This window comes from Erinaceus europaeus, chromosome 5 (assembly GCF_950295315.1).
Source record: "Erinaceus europaeus chromosome 5, mEriEur2.1, whole genome shotgun sequence".
Taxonomy (NCBI): Eukaryota; Metazoa; Chordata; class Mammalia; order Eulipotyphla; family Erinaceidae; genus Erinaceus; species Erinaceus europaeus.
This window is the reverse complement of record NC_080166.1, coordinates 18,993,272-19,009,364: the sequence shown is the minus strand read 5'-3', so window position 1 is coordinate 19,009,364 and position 16,093 is coordinate 18,993,272. Positions and strand designations below refer to the sequence as shown.

Genomic DNA, 16,093 nt, shown 5'->3' with positions numbered 1-16,093 from the left:
CTCACCTGAGGAGAACAATAGGAGAGGTTTTGTCTCCCATCTGAAGGACCTGCCATGCCAGCATCTCAAAATTCTACAGCACAGGGGGTGACGCGCAGTGGGGCTCAGGACTTGCATTGTGAGAGCTCAGGTTGGATCCCCGGCATTGTATATGCTAGAGCTGAGTGGAGTTTTAGTGTGTGTGTGTGTGTGTGTGTGTGTCTCCCTCTTCCTCTCCCTCTCTCTCTCTTTCCCCACATAATAGGTCTTTTAAAATTTTTTTTCATTATTTATTGGATACATACAGCCAGAAATTGAAAGGAAGGGGGTGAGAGAGAGGGAGAGAGACAGAGAGACACCTGCATCCGTGCTTCACCACTTCTGAAGCTTTTCCCCTGCAAGTGGGGACCAGGGGTTTGAACCCAGGCCGTTGTGCATTGTAATATGTGCGCTCAACCAGGTGCACCACCACATGGCCCCATAAATAGGTCTTTTTTAAAAAAAATCTTAAGTTGTCATCTAATACTTCTTTCTTTTAAAAGAGTTTCAATTTATTATTATTATTTTAGTTTCAATTTTATTTTATCTTTTACTGCTACCAGGGTTATCGCTGGGGCTCAGGGATGGTACTACAAATCCATCACACCCAATGGCCATTTTTTCTTGAATTCCCTCTTTATATTACTTATATTATATTATATTATATTATATTATATTATATTACATTTGATAGGATAGAGAGAAATTGAGATGAGAGGGTGAGATAGAGAGAGAGAGAGAGAAAGAGAGACCCCTGCAAACCTACTTCACTGCTTGTGAAACTTTGCCCCTGCCAATGAGGAGTGGGGGGCTCACACCTGGGTCCTTGGTTATGGTAATGTGTGCACTTAACAAGGAATGTCACCACCCATTTCCTTATTTTTTATTTATTAATGAGAGAAAGAGGAAGGGAGAGAGAGCGCACGGCTGAGAGAGAGAACTCAGTGCCAGGATTGCAACTGTGGGACTTTATGCTTGCACTGCCTCCTGGGCCACTCTATCTTCTTCCTTAAAGGTGTGTTTATTTGCAATAAGGGTAACAAAAAGGAGAATAGACAAATAAATCTTTTTAAAATGTGTTCATTCAGGGCTGGGGAGACATTCTGTAAATGACTCTCCAGCCTGAGGCTCTTAGCTCCCAGGTTCAATCTGCCTGGCATCACCATAAGCAGGCCTCTGTTTGCTTTCTCTCTCTCTGAAAATAAGTAAAAAAAAAAAAAAAATTAAATGTGTCTATTCTTTTTTTTTAATCTTTTTTTATATTTTATTTTATTTATTTATTTATTCCCTTTTGTTGCCCTTGTTGTTTTATTGTTGTAGTTATTATTATTGTTGTTGTTGGATAGGACAGAGAGAAATGGAGAGAGGAGGGGAAGACAGAGAGAAGGAGAGAAAGATAGACACCTGCAGACCTGCTTCACCGCCTGTGAAGTGACTCCCCTGCAGGTGGGGAGCCGGGGTTCGAACCGGGATCCTTATGCCGGTCCTTGTGCTTTGTGCCACCTGCGCTTAGCCCGCTGCACTACAGCCCGACTCCCAATGTGTCTATTCTTATGTGTTTATTCTGAGAGTGAGAAGGAAAGAAAGGGGTCAGAGCACTGTCTAGCTGTGGCACAGCATATGGTGGTGCCAGGGACTAAACTTGGGACCGCCAGGGCCTTGGGCATGAAATCCTGTGGCTCCTTGGAACTGAGCCTGGGTTGGAGAGACAGCATGATGGTTCTGCAAAAGACTCTCCTGCCTGAGGCTCTGAGGTACCAGGTTCAATTCCCAGCACCACCATAAGGCAGAGCTGAGCAGGGCTCTGGTCTTTCTCTCTGTATGTCTCTCAATAAAATAAGTTAAACATTTACTTATTTTAAACATTCACTTATTTTATTGAGATGTTTAACATAAGTTAAATATCTCACTAAAATAAGTTAAACATGAAAAAGAAGAATTAAACTGGGCCAAAGATGCAGTGAAAAAACCACTGTAGATGCAAGGGCCTGGGTGGCTGGAAAGAGCATTGGGGTGGGGGGGGGGTGGGCGTGACCCCAGGCTCCTCTCCCCACCCCTAATGTCTCCCACCTTCTCTGAAATCCTCAGGAGTGCTCCCTGGCCCCTCCTCCTCTCCCTTCTGGGATCTTCATGCCTTGTCCTCCTCCTCTCTCTCTCTCTCTCTCTCACCAACCTATGCCCAGACCCCCTTTCCAGCCCCCACCCCCACATTCTCCAAGGGCATGGCCTGACTGTCCTGCTCAGCTCCCGAGGTCTGGGTCGATTCCAGGCTCCAAAAGTTCAAGTTCAAAGGCTCTAGATTGACCAGGAAGGGCCTCAGCTTCACCCTCCTGGGCTTCCCCCTTCCTCAGCTTTCCCCTTCCTCTCTCTGCCCCCTCTGCCATGTGCACCAAGTACTGGCTGGGCTTTGTACCCCTGTTGTTCCAGGCTGGTGGGCTGAAGAGGCAAATATTATTTCAGCTGTGCTCTCTCCCACCCCCAACCTCAGCCCCCTCCAGGGTTAGGGCTCTCTGCCATTGAAAGCTGGGAGTCCCGGCTGTGGCTTGGAATATGGGATTCTCTTCTCAAGGCTGGAAGGGAGAGAAAGAGCAAGGGAGGGAGGGAGTTTTGCTTGGATCAAACCCTTCCTCAGCTCCTTCTTCTCCTTCTCAAAACAGTGAGTCCTTCCTCTCCAGGCTAGTTTAGAGATTGGGCTATTTGTCTAGAAAGTTCTCCATGGGCATCTCTGGAGTAATTGCTACACTCATTTATTCATTTATTTTATTTATTTATTTTATTGCCACGAGAGTTATCGCTGGGGCTTGGTGCCTGTACTACAAATCCACTGCTTCTGATGGCCATTTTTTTTCATTTTTATTTTGTCTATTTTAATAAATAGAACAGAGAGAATTGAGAGGGGAGGGGGACATAGGGAGAGAGAAAGATAAGACACCTGCTTCACTGCTTGTGAAGCTTTCTCCCTGCAGGTGGGGACCAAAGGCTTAGTCACTGCAAACTATGGATTCTGAGATTCTGATTCAAGTAAAAGTGGGTCTAACTAGATATCAGTGTCCTACTATTTGCTTCTCTTGTTTGTCCCATTTCTTGATAGGAGTCTGTTGTAAGGTCTGCTGGACAGAGCCTGGCAAGAGAAGACAGCCACTCAGAGACCTCCTTCCAGAAGGAGCTTGTGTTGTCTGTCTGTCTGTCTGTTCTGTGTGTCTGGGCATGCATTTTTCCCCTCTAATTAATTAATTATAAAAAGGAAGCATTGACTAAACCATAGGATAAGAGGGGTACAACTCCACACAATTCCCACCACCAGATCTCTGTATCCCATCCCCTCCCCTGATAGCTTTCCTATTCTTTAACCCTCTGGGAGCATGGACCCAAGGTCATTGTGGGATGCAGAAGGTGGAAGGTCTGGCTTCTGTATTTGCTTCCCCGCTGAACATGGGCATTGACAGGTCGATCCATACTCCCAGCCTGCCTCTCTCTTTACCTAGTAGGGTGGGGCCCTGGGGAAGCATAGCTCCAGGACACATTGGTGGGGTTGTCTGTCTAGGGAAGTCTGGTCGGCATCATGCTAGCATCTGGAACCTAGTGGCTGAAAAGAGAGTTAACATACAAAGCCAAACAAATTGTTGAACAGTCATGAACCTAAAGGCTAGAATAGTGCAGATGAAGAGTTGGGGGGGGGGTCCTCCATTTTGTAGATAGCTAGTAGGCATATTTTAGTTATATTTCAAAGGGCCTGTGGCTATACTAGGTTTTTTTTTTTTTTTTTTTTGGCCTGAGCCTGAAATCTAATATGCAGGTAGATTATTCAAGTTATTATCTGGGGAGATGATGTCATAGCTGGAAAAGGAACAGAAAGTTGGATCAGGGAAGAGAGTAGCTCCCTAATATGGGAAAGGGGTATAAATATTGTTGACTGTAAACCCCACTGATTTGATTTGGTCTGGGGCCTATATTCAGCTTAGGAGCCTCTGTGACCTCTGCATCCCTGTAGATCTGAGCTCACATTCTGTGGTCATGAGTAGGAACATTCCAAGTTGTCCCAATATCGACCCATCTTCCTCAGGTGTAGCATAGAGTATGTAGTCCAGCGTCCCTTTGGAGGATGGAACATTCTCTACTGTTGTTGATCCAAGTTGAGGGCAAGGTCCTATGGGTGGTCCCACAAAGGGGTCTATTTGGTTGTTCCTGATAGAGGTGACCCATAACAATGGAGGGAGGGATTTATTTGAGGTCTAGGCCCATCATGTCTGTTTGGGAATCTCAGGACTCCCCAAATAGGGCCCCAGCTGATGGGGGGGGGGCCTGATAGTGACTAAAGAGTCATCGTTAAAGTATGCCAGTCTCTTGCCCTTATTCAGCTTTTGCAGTCCTTGCTTTGCTAAGGTTAGCTTTGGAGTGAGTGAGAGAACTGTAATAGGAAGTAGGTGAGGAGGGTATCTGAGTCTAAGTAGACACTATTTCATTAGGAACTTTATACTGACTCACTGCAGACTATTGTGTACTTTTGCTTTTAGGTATCTATATTTTGCCCTAATTTATGATACAATCAATTTTCCCCCTCTCATATTACTTAGTGATTTATATGACTATAAATTGATAGGAATGTACATAAACACCATTCCCACCACCAAAAGACTGTCCCATCCCACTCCCACCCCCCTGCTGCCCTGGGAAGCTGAACATCCACCCTCACCTTCACCCCAGAGTTTTTACTTTGGTGCCCAGCTCCAGGTTCAGTCAAATCCTGCTTTGACTTTCCCTTTCTGTTCTTCTTTCTCAACTTCTGTTGACGAGTGGGATCATCCCATACTCGTCTTTATCTTTCTGGCTTAGCTCACTTAACATAATTCCTCCTAACTCCACCCAAGACGGGTCAGAGAAGGCGGGCTCATTGTTCTTCATAGCTGCGTTGGGCATGCTTTATTTTAAGTGCAGACATGGTTTCTCTGCTCCAGGCTGCATTCTCATTCTGGTAATGTGTATGCTTCACCACTGGCGGGCACCACTGCCTGCCTCTCCCCATTCATTCTCATTCTGATACAAACATAGACGCCCCAGCAGGCGAGGAGTCGCTTACCTGGGGAGTGCACTGCTCTGCTCTGTGTGGGACCCAGGTTCGAGCCCAATCTCCACCATGTTGCAGGAAACTTTGGTGCTGCTCTCACTTCTCTCTCTCCCTCTCCTTGCCCCTCCACCTGTCTCTGCTTCTGTCTAAAATTAACAAGGGCTAGGTGGTGGTGAGCCCAGTTGAACACACATCTTACCATGCACAAGGACCCGGGTTCAAGCCCTCAGGCCCCATCTGCACAGGGGGGAAGCTTCATGAGTGGTGAAGCAGTGCTGCAGGGGTCACTCCTTCTCTCTAGACTCCTGTCTATTTCCCCCACCCTCCTGGATTATCTCTGTCTCTATTGAATAGACAAATAAAGCTGAGCTGCACCACCCTGTCCCTGGGCACTGTGCCCCCCCACCCCCCCCATGCTGTCTATGTCAAAGAGACCTTCACAGAGTCCATGGACGGGGGACTTGAGTTTTCATTGTGTTGCCTAGCAACATGGGCTGGGCTGGAGTCTGTTGTGAGGCCAGCCCTCTATGGCCCATGAAGTGTGTGTCTGTGTGTGTTGGTGGGGCAGGGAATTAGGTAGACAAGCCCACTCCCTCCCCACCAGCACCTGGTCTATAGGCTGGTTGGGGGCGCAGCTCAGAAGGAGCCTCCAGAAAGGGGGAGGTAGGTGTGGGCGGCTGGGCTGCTGAAAGCTCACACCACCTGTCACCATGGCAACTGCATCCCCATCGCCTACTCAGTGATGCTATGCGGGTGTCCAGGACAGTAGGGGCGGGTGTGGGGTGGGAGGTCCTCACCTTCTTAGGCACCAGGTACCTGAGCAGGGGACCAGGCCAGAGCTTACGGGCTGGGCTGAGTCACTCCTGCAGACAAGGTGGAGGCCCAGGCTGGGGGCAGGGTGGGGTGGTCACATAAAGGCCAGGCCACCCCCAGCCAGCACTGAGGACCCACCAGGGGCTGGGGGCTGGGGACTGCCCCTCTGGAGCCTGTGCCTCCAGGCCTGAGCCTAGTGTCCCATGGGATCTGAACACTGCACATCCAGTAGGTCAAGGGCGCCCAGAGCAGGGGGCCAAACGGTGGTGCACCTGGTTGAGGGCACATAGTACCATGCACAAGGACCTGGGTTCAAGGCCCCCATTGCTCTGCCCTCTTCAGTCCTTCAAGGAAATAGCTTTCAGTTGTACACACACATGAACACACACACACCTGAGACCATACTCTTAAAATGTCATACTATTGTAAATTAATAAAAAAAAATAACATGCTTTTAGTATTTCATCTAGTCTTTTCCTTTCTTTTTCCCTCTGCTGCTGTTTTTCCTTCTCCTTTTTTTTTCTTCCATAGTACTGTTCCATTCTGCTTTTGCTGGTACTGAGGATTGAACCTGGGACTGTTGTAACTTAAGTTAAAAAGGGTTTGCTTCAGCACATAAAAGGATTCACAGTGGGGAGCTGGGAATGGCTTTAAACAATACCAGGTTTATTAGGGTGAAACAGGTAAAAGGCAAAATAAGCACTTATCATCAAAGGTTAAGAGTACACTAGGTCCATAATGTCTGAATATAGTTATCAAAAGTTTAGTCCCATAAGATAAACAGTTATCAGCTCTGGTAAAGGTTGCTCATGGCTGTAGAGGGGTCTAAAAGTTTACCAGCTAGCAGAGTCACACGCGTTCATTTCCCAGGAGAAGCAGCCATTGCGGGACACCTGGAGCATGCTTCTGACCAGGAGAAGCAGCAGCAGCCAAAAAGAGCCACCTGCTCCAAGTACTCCCTTTTAATACATTCTCCCTTCTCTGTGTGTCCTGCCTCAGGGTGACATCATTTGTATGCTAATAGTCCCAAACTCCTGTTGGGGTCACAACATGGGACCTTTGGTGCCCCAGGCATGAACGCTATTTTGCATAGTTATTATGCTAACATTTTTTTTTTGCCTCCAGGGTTATTACTACGGTTCAAGTATCAGCACTATGAAGCCACAGCTCCTGGCAGCCATTTTTTTTGTTTGTTTTATTGAATACAACAGAGAGAAATTGAGAGGGGAGAGGAAGGGAGAGAGGGAGAGAAAGATAGAGACCTGCAGACCTGCTTCACAACTGCAGGGGAGTTGCTTCACAAGTGAAGCAGGTCTGCAGGTGGGGAGCTGGGGGTTTGAACCAGGATCCTTGTGCTTTGTACTATGAGTCCTATGGGTGCTTAACCCAGTGCACCACTGCCTGACCCCTGACCCCCAATTAACATATTTTTAGTAATCAAAGTATCTTTTTATATTTGGCATTTAGAGTGGGATTAGTTTTTTGTTTGGTTTATAGCTCAGATTTATTTTGTACTTCTTTCTTTTCTATCACCAGATTTATTTCCCTTTTTTTTTTTTTTACTTATTCTCATACACTCTTCACACAATTTTTAAAAAAGTAATAAAATCCAGAACAACAGAAATGAGTGTTTTTTATTTGTCCTTATTTTGCATTATGCCTTTGAGCTAAAGTGTGTGGGAATGACAGAAGAGGAATAAAGAGGGATTGTCACTGTTTTCTCATTAATTTTTAATCAGAAAATGGTATCTTTTTCTTACAAGTGTGGTTCTGAGGTAGGTGTGTGTGTGTGTGTGTGTGTGTGTGCGCGCGTGCGCGCGCGTCTTGAACATTCAGGTCAAGTTTTGCATTTTGAGAGAGGGTAAGAGAGGGGTTTGACCATAGCACCACTATATATCCTCTCTTGCTAATTTTATTGCTACATGGAAACCTTTAGCCTCTTTCTCACACACACACACACACACACACATCGGGGACAATATCTGTGCTGTAGACACATATTCCCTCTCTTCCCCCTTCTAAGAGGCCACTTCAGGGGTAATAAAATAAAATAAATAAGAGCAATGCAGAAACTGGTGTTGATTTTGTCAGCCATAAGGCTATGTGCCTCCTTGGATCTGAATGTTTTTTTTTTTCCCCCAGATTGAAGTGCTGGCCCCATTCCAATGTGTGTTTCCTTGTATGAGTGTGCGTCAGACGAAAATATGCCCACGCAGTATCAGCATCGTCATTTGAAAACCACGAGAATTCTAATTCTAGTGAACGATTGCTTTGTCTCCCTTTCTTTTGGAAAATGGCCTTTCTCGGCTCCAACAACGGAGTTTAATAGTGACGTCCATTTGAATCACGGATGGTGCACATGTTACAATGCTCAAGGACCCGGGTTCAAGCCCTTCCCTCCTCACCTGCAAAGGGGGGGGGAGATTCACAAGTGGTGAAGCAGTGCTGCAGGTGTCTCTGTCTCTATATCTCCCTTCCCTCTCAATTTTTCTGTCTCTCTCCAAAGTAAATAGATAAGTAAGTAATTGATTATTTAAACTGTTCTGAGAGACAGAAAAGAGAGGCATCCCGGCCCTCCTCCACCATCTGCAGAGCACCCTGGCTGTCGCTGGGGCTCCCTCACAACCATGCAGGGGGTTGAAGCCATGACCTCATGCATATTAGGGCAAGCGCTGTGCTGGGTGAGCCATCTTCAACCCAAACCTGTATTTTCTTAACAGGGCTTTTAGAGAAGAAGCCAAAGATTACAGAGGGGAGGGTGGTGTGCTGGTGGAGGCAGAGCCAGTCTGTCATCAAGCTGAAGCAATTCAGCAACAAATTACTGTGCTCCACAAATCACTCTGTCTCCCTGCAGTCTGTGCTCAGTGTTTCAGCAACACTGAAGTTAAAAAGGCACCACCTCTGCATCTCTAGAGAGGCGGTGTGGTGTTTGAATCTCCACCCTCATCTCCCTGGGAGGGATTTTGGTAAAGTTAGGGACTTCCTTCCCACATGTTAGTGGTACTTAGGAATTCCTCTAAACACTGTGAACCAGAACCTCAGAGGCAGAACTTGTATTTTTTTTAATTCAAAAATATTTATTTATTCCCTTTTGTTGCTATTGATGTCGTCGTTGTTGGATAGGACGGACGGAAATAGAGAGAGGAGGGGAAGACAGAGAGGGGGAGAGAGACACCTGCAGACCGGCTTCACTGCCTGTGAAGTGACTCCCCTGCAGGTGGGAAGCCGGGGGCTGGAACCGGGATCCTTATGCCGGTCCTTGTGCTTTGTGCCACCTGTGCATAACCTGCTGCGCTACTGCCCGATGACTCCCAGAACTTGTATTTTCTTCTAACTTCTTCCTTTTTATTTTTTATATTTAATCAGAGCAATGCTCAGCTAGGGACTGAGCCTGTTTTCTTCTCTGTTCCCCCCCCCCCCAACACTGCTTTGCTCAGGTTTATCAGATAGTGTGGTGGATTAAACCTTGGACTTTGAAGCCTCAGGCATGAAATTCATTTTGCAGAAACATTATGGTATGGGTGGGGGAAAATATCATAGTGGTTATTCAAAGAGACACTCATGACTGAGGGTTCAATGCCCCAAGTTCAATCCCTCACACAACTATAAATTAGAGTTGATCAGTGCTCTAGTAAAACCAAACAAACCAAACAAAACCATCACGGTACTTACTTCCCTTACCTGGGAACGTTTCCCTTGCAAAGCTCAAGAGCTAACCTGCACCACTTCCGGGGATATTGAATTTTCTTTCATTTTTCTTTCTTTTCTTTTTCTAGCAGAGCACTGTTCAGGTACGGCTGTCTTCCCAGTACCCGTGTGTTTTCAGTTTTGAACAGATAGGCAGAGTACTTTTGTTAGCTAATCCAATTAGCGTTCTCAAGACACTTAAAAGAGAACAGAAAATGCAACAGACATGCTACTGTGCTTCCCCAGTTTGAACACTTAAATTGCCAGAAAATCAGTTTCCATAAGTGAAGCTAAACGATTTTCCCATCTGGCCAGTCCAGAAGCCCTCCTTGGTGCTTGAAAAAGAAAACCACTTCATAGGGGCAGGGCAGTAGCACAGCTGGTTAAGTGCACGTGGCACCAAGCACAAGCAACCGCGAAAAGATCCCGGTTGGAGCCCCCGGCTCCCCACCAACAATGGGACGGCTTCATGGGCGGTAAAGCAGGTCTGCAAGTGTGTCTTTCTCTCCCCTATCTCTCTCGATTTCTCTCTGTCCTATCCAACAACGACAGTAATAACAGCAATAATAAGGGCAACAAAAGGGAAAAAAAAGCCTCCAGGAGCAGTGGATTCGTAGAGCAGGCACCGAGCCTCGGCAAATAACCCTGGAGGAAAAAAAGAAAAAAAGAAAAAGAAAACCATCTCGTGTGAAGATAGCTAGAATGTTATATCAGTGGGATTCACTCAAATCTTGCGGGTGGGGCCTTCGTTGTGACAGAGTTCTGGAGGGTGATCGAGGTGACTTTTATGACACATCAATAAGCGGGGAACTATATTCCTCAAATCTTAAAAAAAAAAAAAGAAACCTAGCCTTATAAACCCAAGCTATATCAATTTTTAAAAGCTGGTGGTTTAAACAAAAAAAGCTTTCATTTTACAGGAAAGGTTACTAAACATTTAAAATAAAACGGCATGCAAACACAATTCATTTCATGCAAAAGAACATTGCACGCATCCTGGACGTGTGATTATGAGGAAGGGGACGCTCGGAAAGCTGTTTCGTGCCAGTTAGAATCTGCATTTTCACCAGCAGGGTGGGTCCTTTCTGTGCACTTCCCACGCCCCCTTCCACAAGCCAGAGCCCGTGTCTTGCACGTGGGCCGGGCGGGGTCCAGCTCCGCTCAGGTTTCAGCCCGACTGTCCCCGGAAAGCCCTGGGGACGAGCCCTAGAGGGCCCTGGAGCTAGGGAGCCGCCTTCCCGGGGCTCCGGGGCCGCCCCACCTTTCGCGCCTGCGCACCGGAAGTGACGCCACGCCGCCGACCGCACTCGCTCCTTCCGCCTGGAAGCCCCGCCCCTTCCTGCGCGGCGCCCCGCCCAGGCCTCGCCCCTCGCCATCCCCGCCCCCCACCGCCGCTCGACAGTCGCGTTCCCGGTGCCGTCCGGGTCCCGCTCCCGCCGCCGCGTTCCCGGCGCCCTCCGCACCCGATCGCGCACCTGCGGCCGGCGCCCGCGCCCCCGCCCCGCCCCGCCCGCCGCCCCGGCCCGCCCTGCTCCACCCCGGCCGGAAGGCCCCGTCCCGCCGCGGGCGCTTCGCGGCTGCGTCACCACCGCCCCCCAGACAAGATGGACACCGCGGAGGAGGGTGAGCGCGCCGGGGCGGGGGCCCTGCCGGCCGCCGGTGTCTGGGGGGCCCGCGAGCTCCGGGCCGGGCGGGGGTGAGCGGGGGGCGCGCTGCCCGCCTGGGGGTTCAGCCCGCGGACTCGGGGGGCCCGGGCGCGGCCTGCGCTGTGGAGACCCGCGCTGCCCCCTGCGCGCTGCCCCGCCGCCGCCTTTCGGCCCCCGGGGGTGGGGGCGCCGCCGCGCTGTCTGACCTGGGGGCGGTGGGGGGCTGCCGCCCCTCCCCTCGCGGCGTCCCCCTCCTCCCACCCCCGGTTCTCACCCCCTCCTCTCCACCCTCGGGGCTGGGGGCGCAGTCATTCTGCATTCCGGCGTGGGGCAGGTCACGCGGTGACCCCCACCCCTGGCTCTCACCCTCTCCTGTCCATCCCCGGGGGTGGGGGGCGCCGTCGTGGATTCTGACCTGGGGAAGCTGAGGGGTCGCCTGCCGCCCCTCCCCACGCGGTGGCCCCACCCCCCGCTTCTTCTTTGTGGGGCTCGGCGGGAAAGCGGCGCCCGCGGGCAGCTGGTCCACCCAGGGTCTCCGCAGACCCGGCGCCCCCCCCCCCCGGCAGTGGGGGCCCCAGGTGCAGGCAGGGGGGGTGTCCCCGCCTTTTATCTCTGTCCCTGGCTGGGTCACCCAGCACCGCCCCCGCCCCTTTGTCTTGTCTTTCCTGGGCAGGTGGCCGAGGGGCTGATTTATTGGGGAGCCTCGGAGCGGGTCTTGGGGTGCAGCCAGGAGGCGTGAGGAGCCGGTGTTGTCTGCAGGTGCAGAGAGCTGCTGGGAGCCGGCTTCTGTCTGTGGGGGTGGGGGCCTGCGTGGCTTCCATGGCGTGGCGGGACCTGGCTCTGAGCACAGACGCGGCTGCCCTCTGTCAGCAGTGACACCCAGTGGGTGCCGCTGAGCTCCGGGGACACTAGCGGGGAACTAACTGGTGGGGTGGTCTGGTGAGCCACCCGTTCCTCCTCCTCCTCCTCCTCCTCCTCCTCCTCCCCCCCCCCCCTGCTTGTTGACGGACTGACCGACCAACTGATAATCGAGGGAGAGCAGGGCCAGAGACATCCCTTGGGAATAAGCGTCCAGAGACTCGGTTCTCAGGCCTGTGTTCGGTGTCACCTGCGGGCTGCTGGCATTTTCTGTCCCTCCCCGTCCTGTGGTCTGGGCACTGGCGGGCGTTTCCCTGCGAGCAGTGGGTCACTCGACTTTCTGCCGGCTCTCCGGAGAGGGAAGAGCCGGGGTCCCGTGGGCTTGCCGCCCGCTGTGCGGATTGATGTCCTTCTCTCTCTCTGCGGAAGCCTGAGGATGAGACAGGCGGAAGGGATAGCGGCTTTCGAGCTGCCCTCCGGCGTGGGAGATTGCCGGCTGCAGAGGACCCCGTGAGGGCCGTGTGCTCAGGGAGGGCGGGGAGGGCTGCGGTGCTCAGGCCGCTGGTGTCAGGAGGTTCTATTCCCACCTAGGAGATTCCCACGGTGAGCTGAGGTGCCTGTAAGTGTATGCCCAGAGTGAAATGTTGAAACGACCTATTTGTGTGACTTCCTCTGTGGGCTGAATCATTTACATAACTTAAGGGAACCCTATTCTGCATTTTTCTTGTGAAGCTGCCCGCCTGCTTTTGCAAGATCCCAGACTTAGAGAAGTCTAACTGAGAGCCCCCTGGAAGGGAAGGCAAGGCTGTGGAGGGCTCCATGGTGGGAAAGAAGGGTCGGGTGAAGACACCGCCATGCTTGCTGCATTCTTTGCTTCTTTAGTCACTACTGAGTTGATCCTGTGTTCAGTAAGGCACTTGAGGGGCTGGCTGGTGGTGCACCAGGTTGGGCGCACACATGACCGTGCTCGAGGACCTGGGTCTGAGCCCCAGTCACCACCTGCAAGAGGGAAGCTTAACAAATAATGAAGCGGTGTTTCTCTGTCTCTCCCTCTACCCTCTCAATTTCTTTTTGTCCTGTCAGATAAAACAGAAAGAAAAATGCACTTGAGAGCTCATCTGGTTATAAAAGAAATAGGTGTTTTTTCTTTTTGTATGTGAGGCTTGAAAACATGACTAATCATAAAGAGAAATATAATGAAAATCTTAACGTGCAATAATAGCTCCTCACTGGCTATGATGCTGCCACTGCACAGAGCTGAGAGTGTTTTAAACTTATCAGCCACCACTAGCAACTTAGAGTGTTTACGCAGAGATGACATAATGGTTATACAAAGCAGCGAAGGTCCCAGGTTCAACCCGGCACCACACCGTGGCTGGAGCTGAGCAGGGCCCAGGGGGACAGCAGGTGCACTTTGCTGACCTGAGCGCCTGGGTCAGGAGTGCCACTAAAATACCAAGCAGGCGAGCAGAGTGCAGCCTTCCCTCTTTAAAAAGAGCTGTGGTTCGCCTCTGATGGGCCCGCGTGTGTCCCCATCACAGAAAGCTCGGTGCTTTCTGCTTCCAGTGAATGGTAACGGCTCCATTTGGAGGTCACTTCTTTGCCAGGTGGAGCTTGGCCTTTCGTAGTAAGTGTTGGGCCGAAGCAGTCAGGGAATTCACGTTAAGCGTTTTGGTAAAATCGCCGCTGGCTTATGCACCATTCTCCCATTACAGAGGGGTGTGTGTGCGTGTGTTAAACTCCTGTCTGCTGTCTAATCTGAAAAATTGCCGGCTGGAGCAGACTGTAGGCCCTGTGGCTTCCTCCTTGGGACCCGGGAGCCTGCAGTGCCCTGCGCTCTGGCAGTGTCCTGGAGAAGACCTGTCCTGAGCACAGGGACTGTGTCGCCATGCTCTGGCAGTTAGCAACACGTGACCCCTTGAAGATTCTTGGATGTGCCCTCATTTCAGCCTGGTGATGCGTAAGGCTGCCTTTCCCTTCTGCTAAATCACTAGAACACAATGTGAATCTTAGTAGTCCCTCTGCATTTCCCCCCCCCCCCAGCCACTTGTTTCCTCTGCTTGGCTCAGCCGAAACGTGTGCTCGCTGCCACTGGACGGACTTGGAGGAGAGGCCCTCCGTCAAGCTGCTGTCTTTTCAGAACACCTGGCCCTTCCTCTGCTCGCAGGCCTGTCTGCTTCCTCCTGCCATAGGCGAGTGTTCACTGCTCGGGCGAGCTCATGGCCAGGGGTCCTTGTGTTGATCTTGCACCTGTTACAACCAGGCACTGTGTTGTGCTTGCATGAAGCAGGATATGAATATAGTGAAATCCCTTCTTCGGAGCGTGAATAAATGCTATAGCATACTTCAGAGATTCCTGGTGCCAAGTGGAAGGGGGTGGGGAGGGAGTCAGTGCCGGGAATTGCGGGCTGGGTGTCCGTCAGATATGGCCGCAGAGGGAGGCCCCTGGGAGTAGGAGCTGAGGACGAGAGGTTGTTCCAGAACTCTGTGGACAGCGCCGCTGGCAGAGGGCAGAGCCAGTGCAGAGCCTTCGGAATGGGTGATGCCAGGGGACCGGCAGGGCTGTAGCATGTGAGCTGGGAGCAGGGTCACTCAGAGAGCAGCAGGGAGATGGCTGTTTTTCTTGTCACTCTGTCCATGGGTATTTCTGAATCTTTCTTGATCAGTGCTAAACTGGATTTCTGGGAGCAAGGGCCTGTTGGACCCATCAGGTCAGGTGCTTGTCTAGAGGGTCGATAGATCATGGTGACGGCAAAGATGGTGGGAGAATGGACATCCTGTAAAAAGGGCAAGCAGGCTTGCAGCAGCAGAGCACCACCACCGACAGCTAGAGCTGAGTGGAGTTACAGCAGAGGGCACTCCAGTTGAATCTGGCAGCTCAGAATAAGCCGAGGAGATGTCACATCTTGGTGACTGTAGCTCAGAACTGGGTTAATTGAATGCTTGGAAGTTGCAGAGAGTAGGTCTCTCTCCCCTACCCCTCAGTAACTGTTTAATCATAAGAGTTAAGAGGCATTTATTTGGTTGGACCAATCTACACTACGAGCTTGGAAGTGTGTGGATGCTAGGTTTTCCTCACCACTCATGAAACTTCGCCAAAACTTCGCCGGTAGGGGTGGAGCAGGGGCTTGAACCTGGGTCCTTACACATTGTAACATGTGTGCTCAACCAGGTGCGCCACCACCTGGCTCCCGATAATTCTTCTTATTATTTTTAAAAAATATTTATTTTATTTATTTATTCCCTTTTGTTGCCCTTGTTGTTTTATTGTTGTAGTTATTATTGTTGTTGTCGTTGTTGGATAGGAAAGAGAGAAATGGAGAGAGGAGGGGAAGACAGAGAGGAGGAGAGAAAGACAGACACCTGCAGATCTGCTTCACCGCCTGTGAAGCGACTCCCCTGCAGGTGGGGAGCCCGGGTTCGAACCGGGATCCTTATGCCGGTCCTTGTGCTTTGCGCCACCTGCGCTTAACCCGCTGCGCTACAGCCCGACTCCCAATTCTTATTTTTTTATTGAGTGAGATCGCAGCACCACTCTGCCTCATCACACAGTGTCAGGGATGGAACCCAGGGCCTCAGGGATACAAGGCTGGGCTTGCTCCCTGAGCGAGCAGCTACCCTGTCTGAGAGCACAGACCTGCAGAGCTCTCATCACGAGACAGAAATGGACTTGACTTAGTCTGCCTGTGACCATTTCATAACGTGCACACCCTGGACCATTAGGTCGTATCCTACAACTAATGGTATATGTTCATTATATCTCGAAAGAAAAAAGAAACAGCAGTGCTGGCCGGTTGTGTCCCTTCTGGGCTGGGACATCCACTGTGACCTAGAATCACCTCCCAGCCTGGAGTGCTGGGATGAATAATGCTCTGCTGTCTTCCGCCAGCCTCGTTTCAGGAGTTTTGCTTCTTCCCTGTGAAGCCATTGGCTCGCTTACTTTTAATATAATGTGGGCAAAGTGCAAAGAGCTCTTAAAAAGAGAGCAGAGTACAGGTAAGACCCC

General features: G+C 50.7%; 1 protein-coding gene and 1 long non-coding RNA gene across 4 annotated transcripts in view; both read left to right on the top strand.

Annotated features, from left to right (window-relative positions):
• Positions 1-302: 302 nt before the first annotated feature.
• The window catches only part of LOC132538593 (uncharacterized), a 71,323-nt gene continuing 55,532 nt past the window's right edge, over positions 303-16,093 (top strand). Inside the window, exon 1 of the long non-coding RNA XR_009549933.1 lies at positions 303-439. This is a non-coding gene — a long non-coding RNA (uncharacterized LOC132538593). The remainder of the gene's footprint in view (positions 440-16,093) is intronic.
• MARCHF6 (membrane associated ring-CH-type finger 6) overlaps positions 10,970-16,093 on the top strand; it is a 59,151-nt gene continuing 54,027 nt past the window's right edge. For all 3 annotated transcript variants that reach the window (XM_060191177.1, XM_060191176.1, XM_060191175.1), the window contains exon 1: positions 10,970-11,206. In XM_060191177.1, coding sequence (XP_060047160.1) covers positions 11,188-11,206 — 19 coding nt within the window. In that variant the 5' untranslated portion in view covers positions 10,970-11,187. The remainder of the gene's footprint in view (positions 11,207-16,093) is intronic.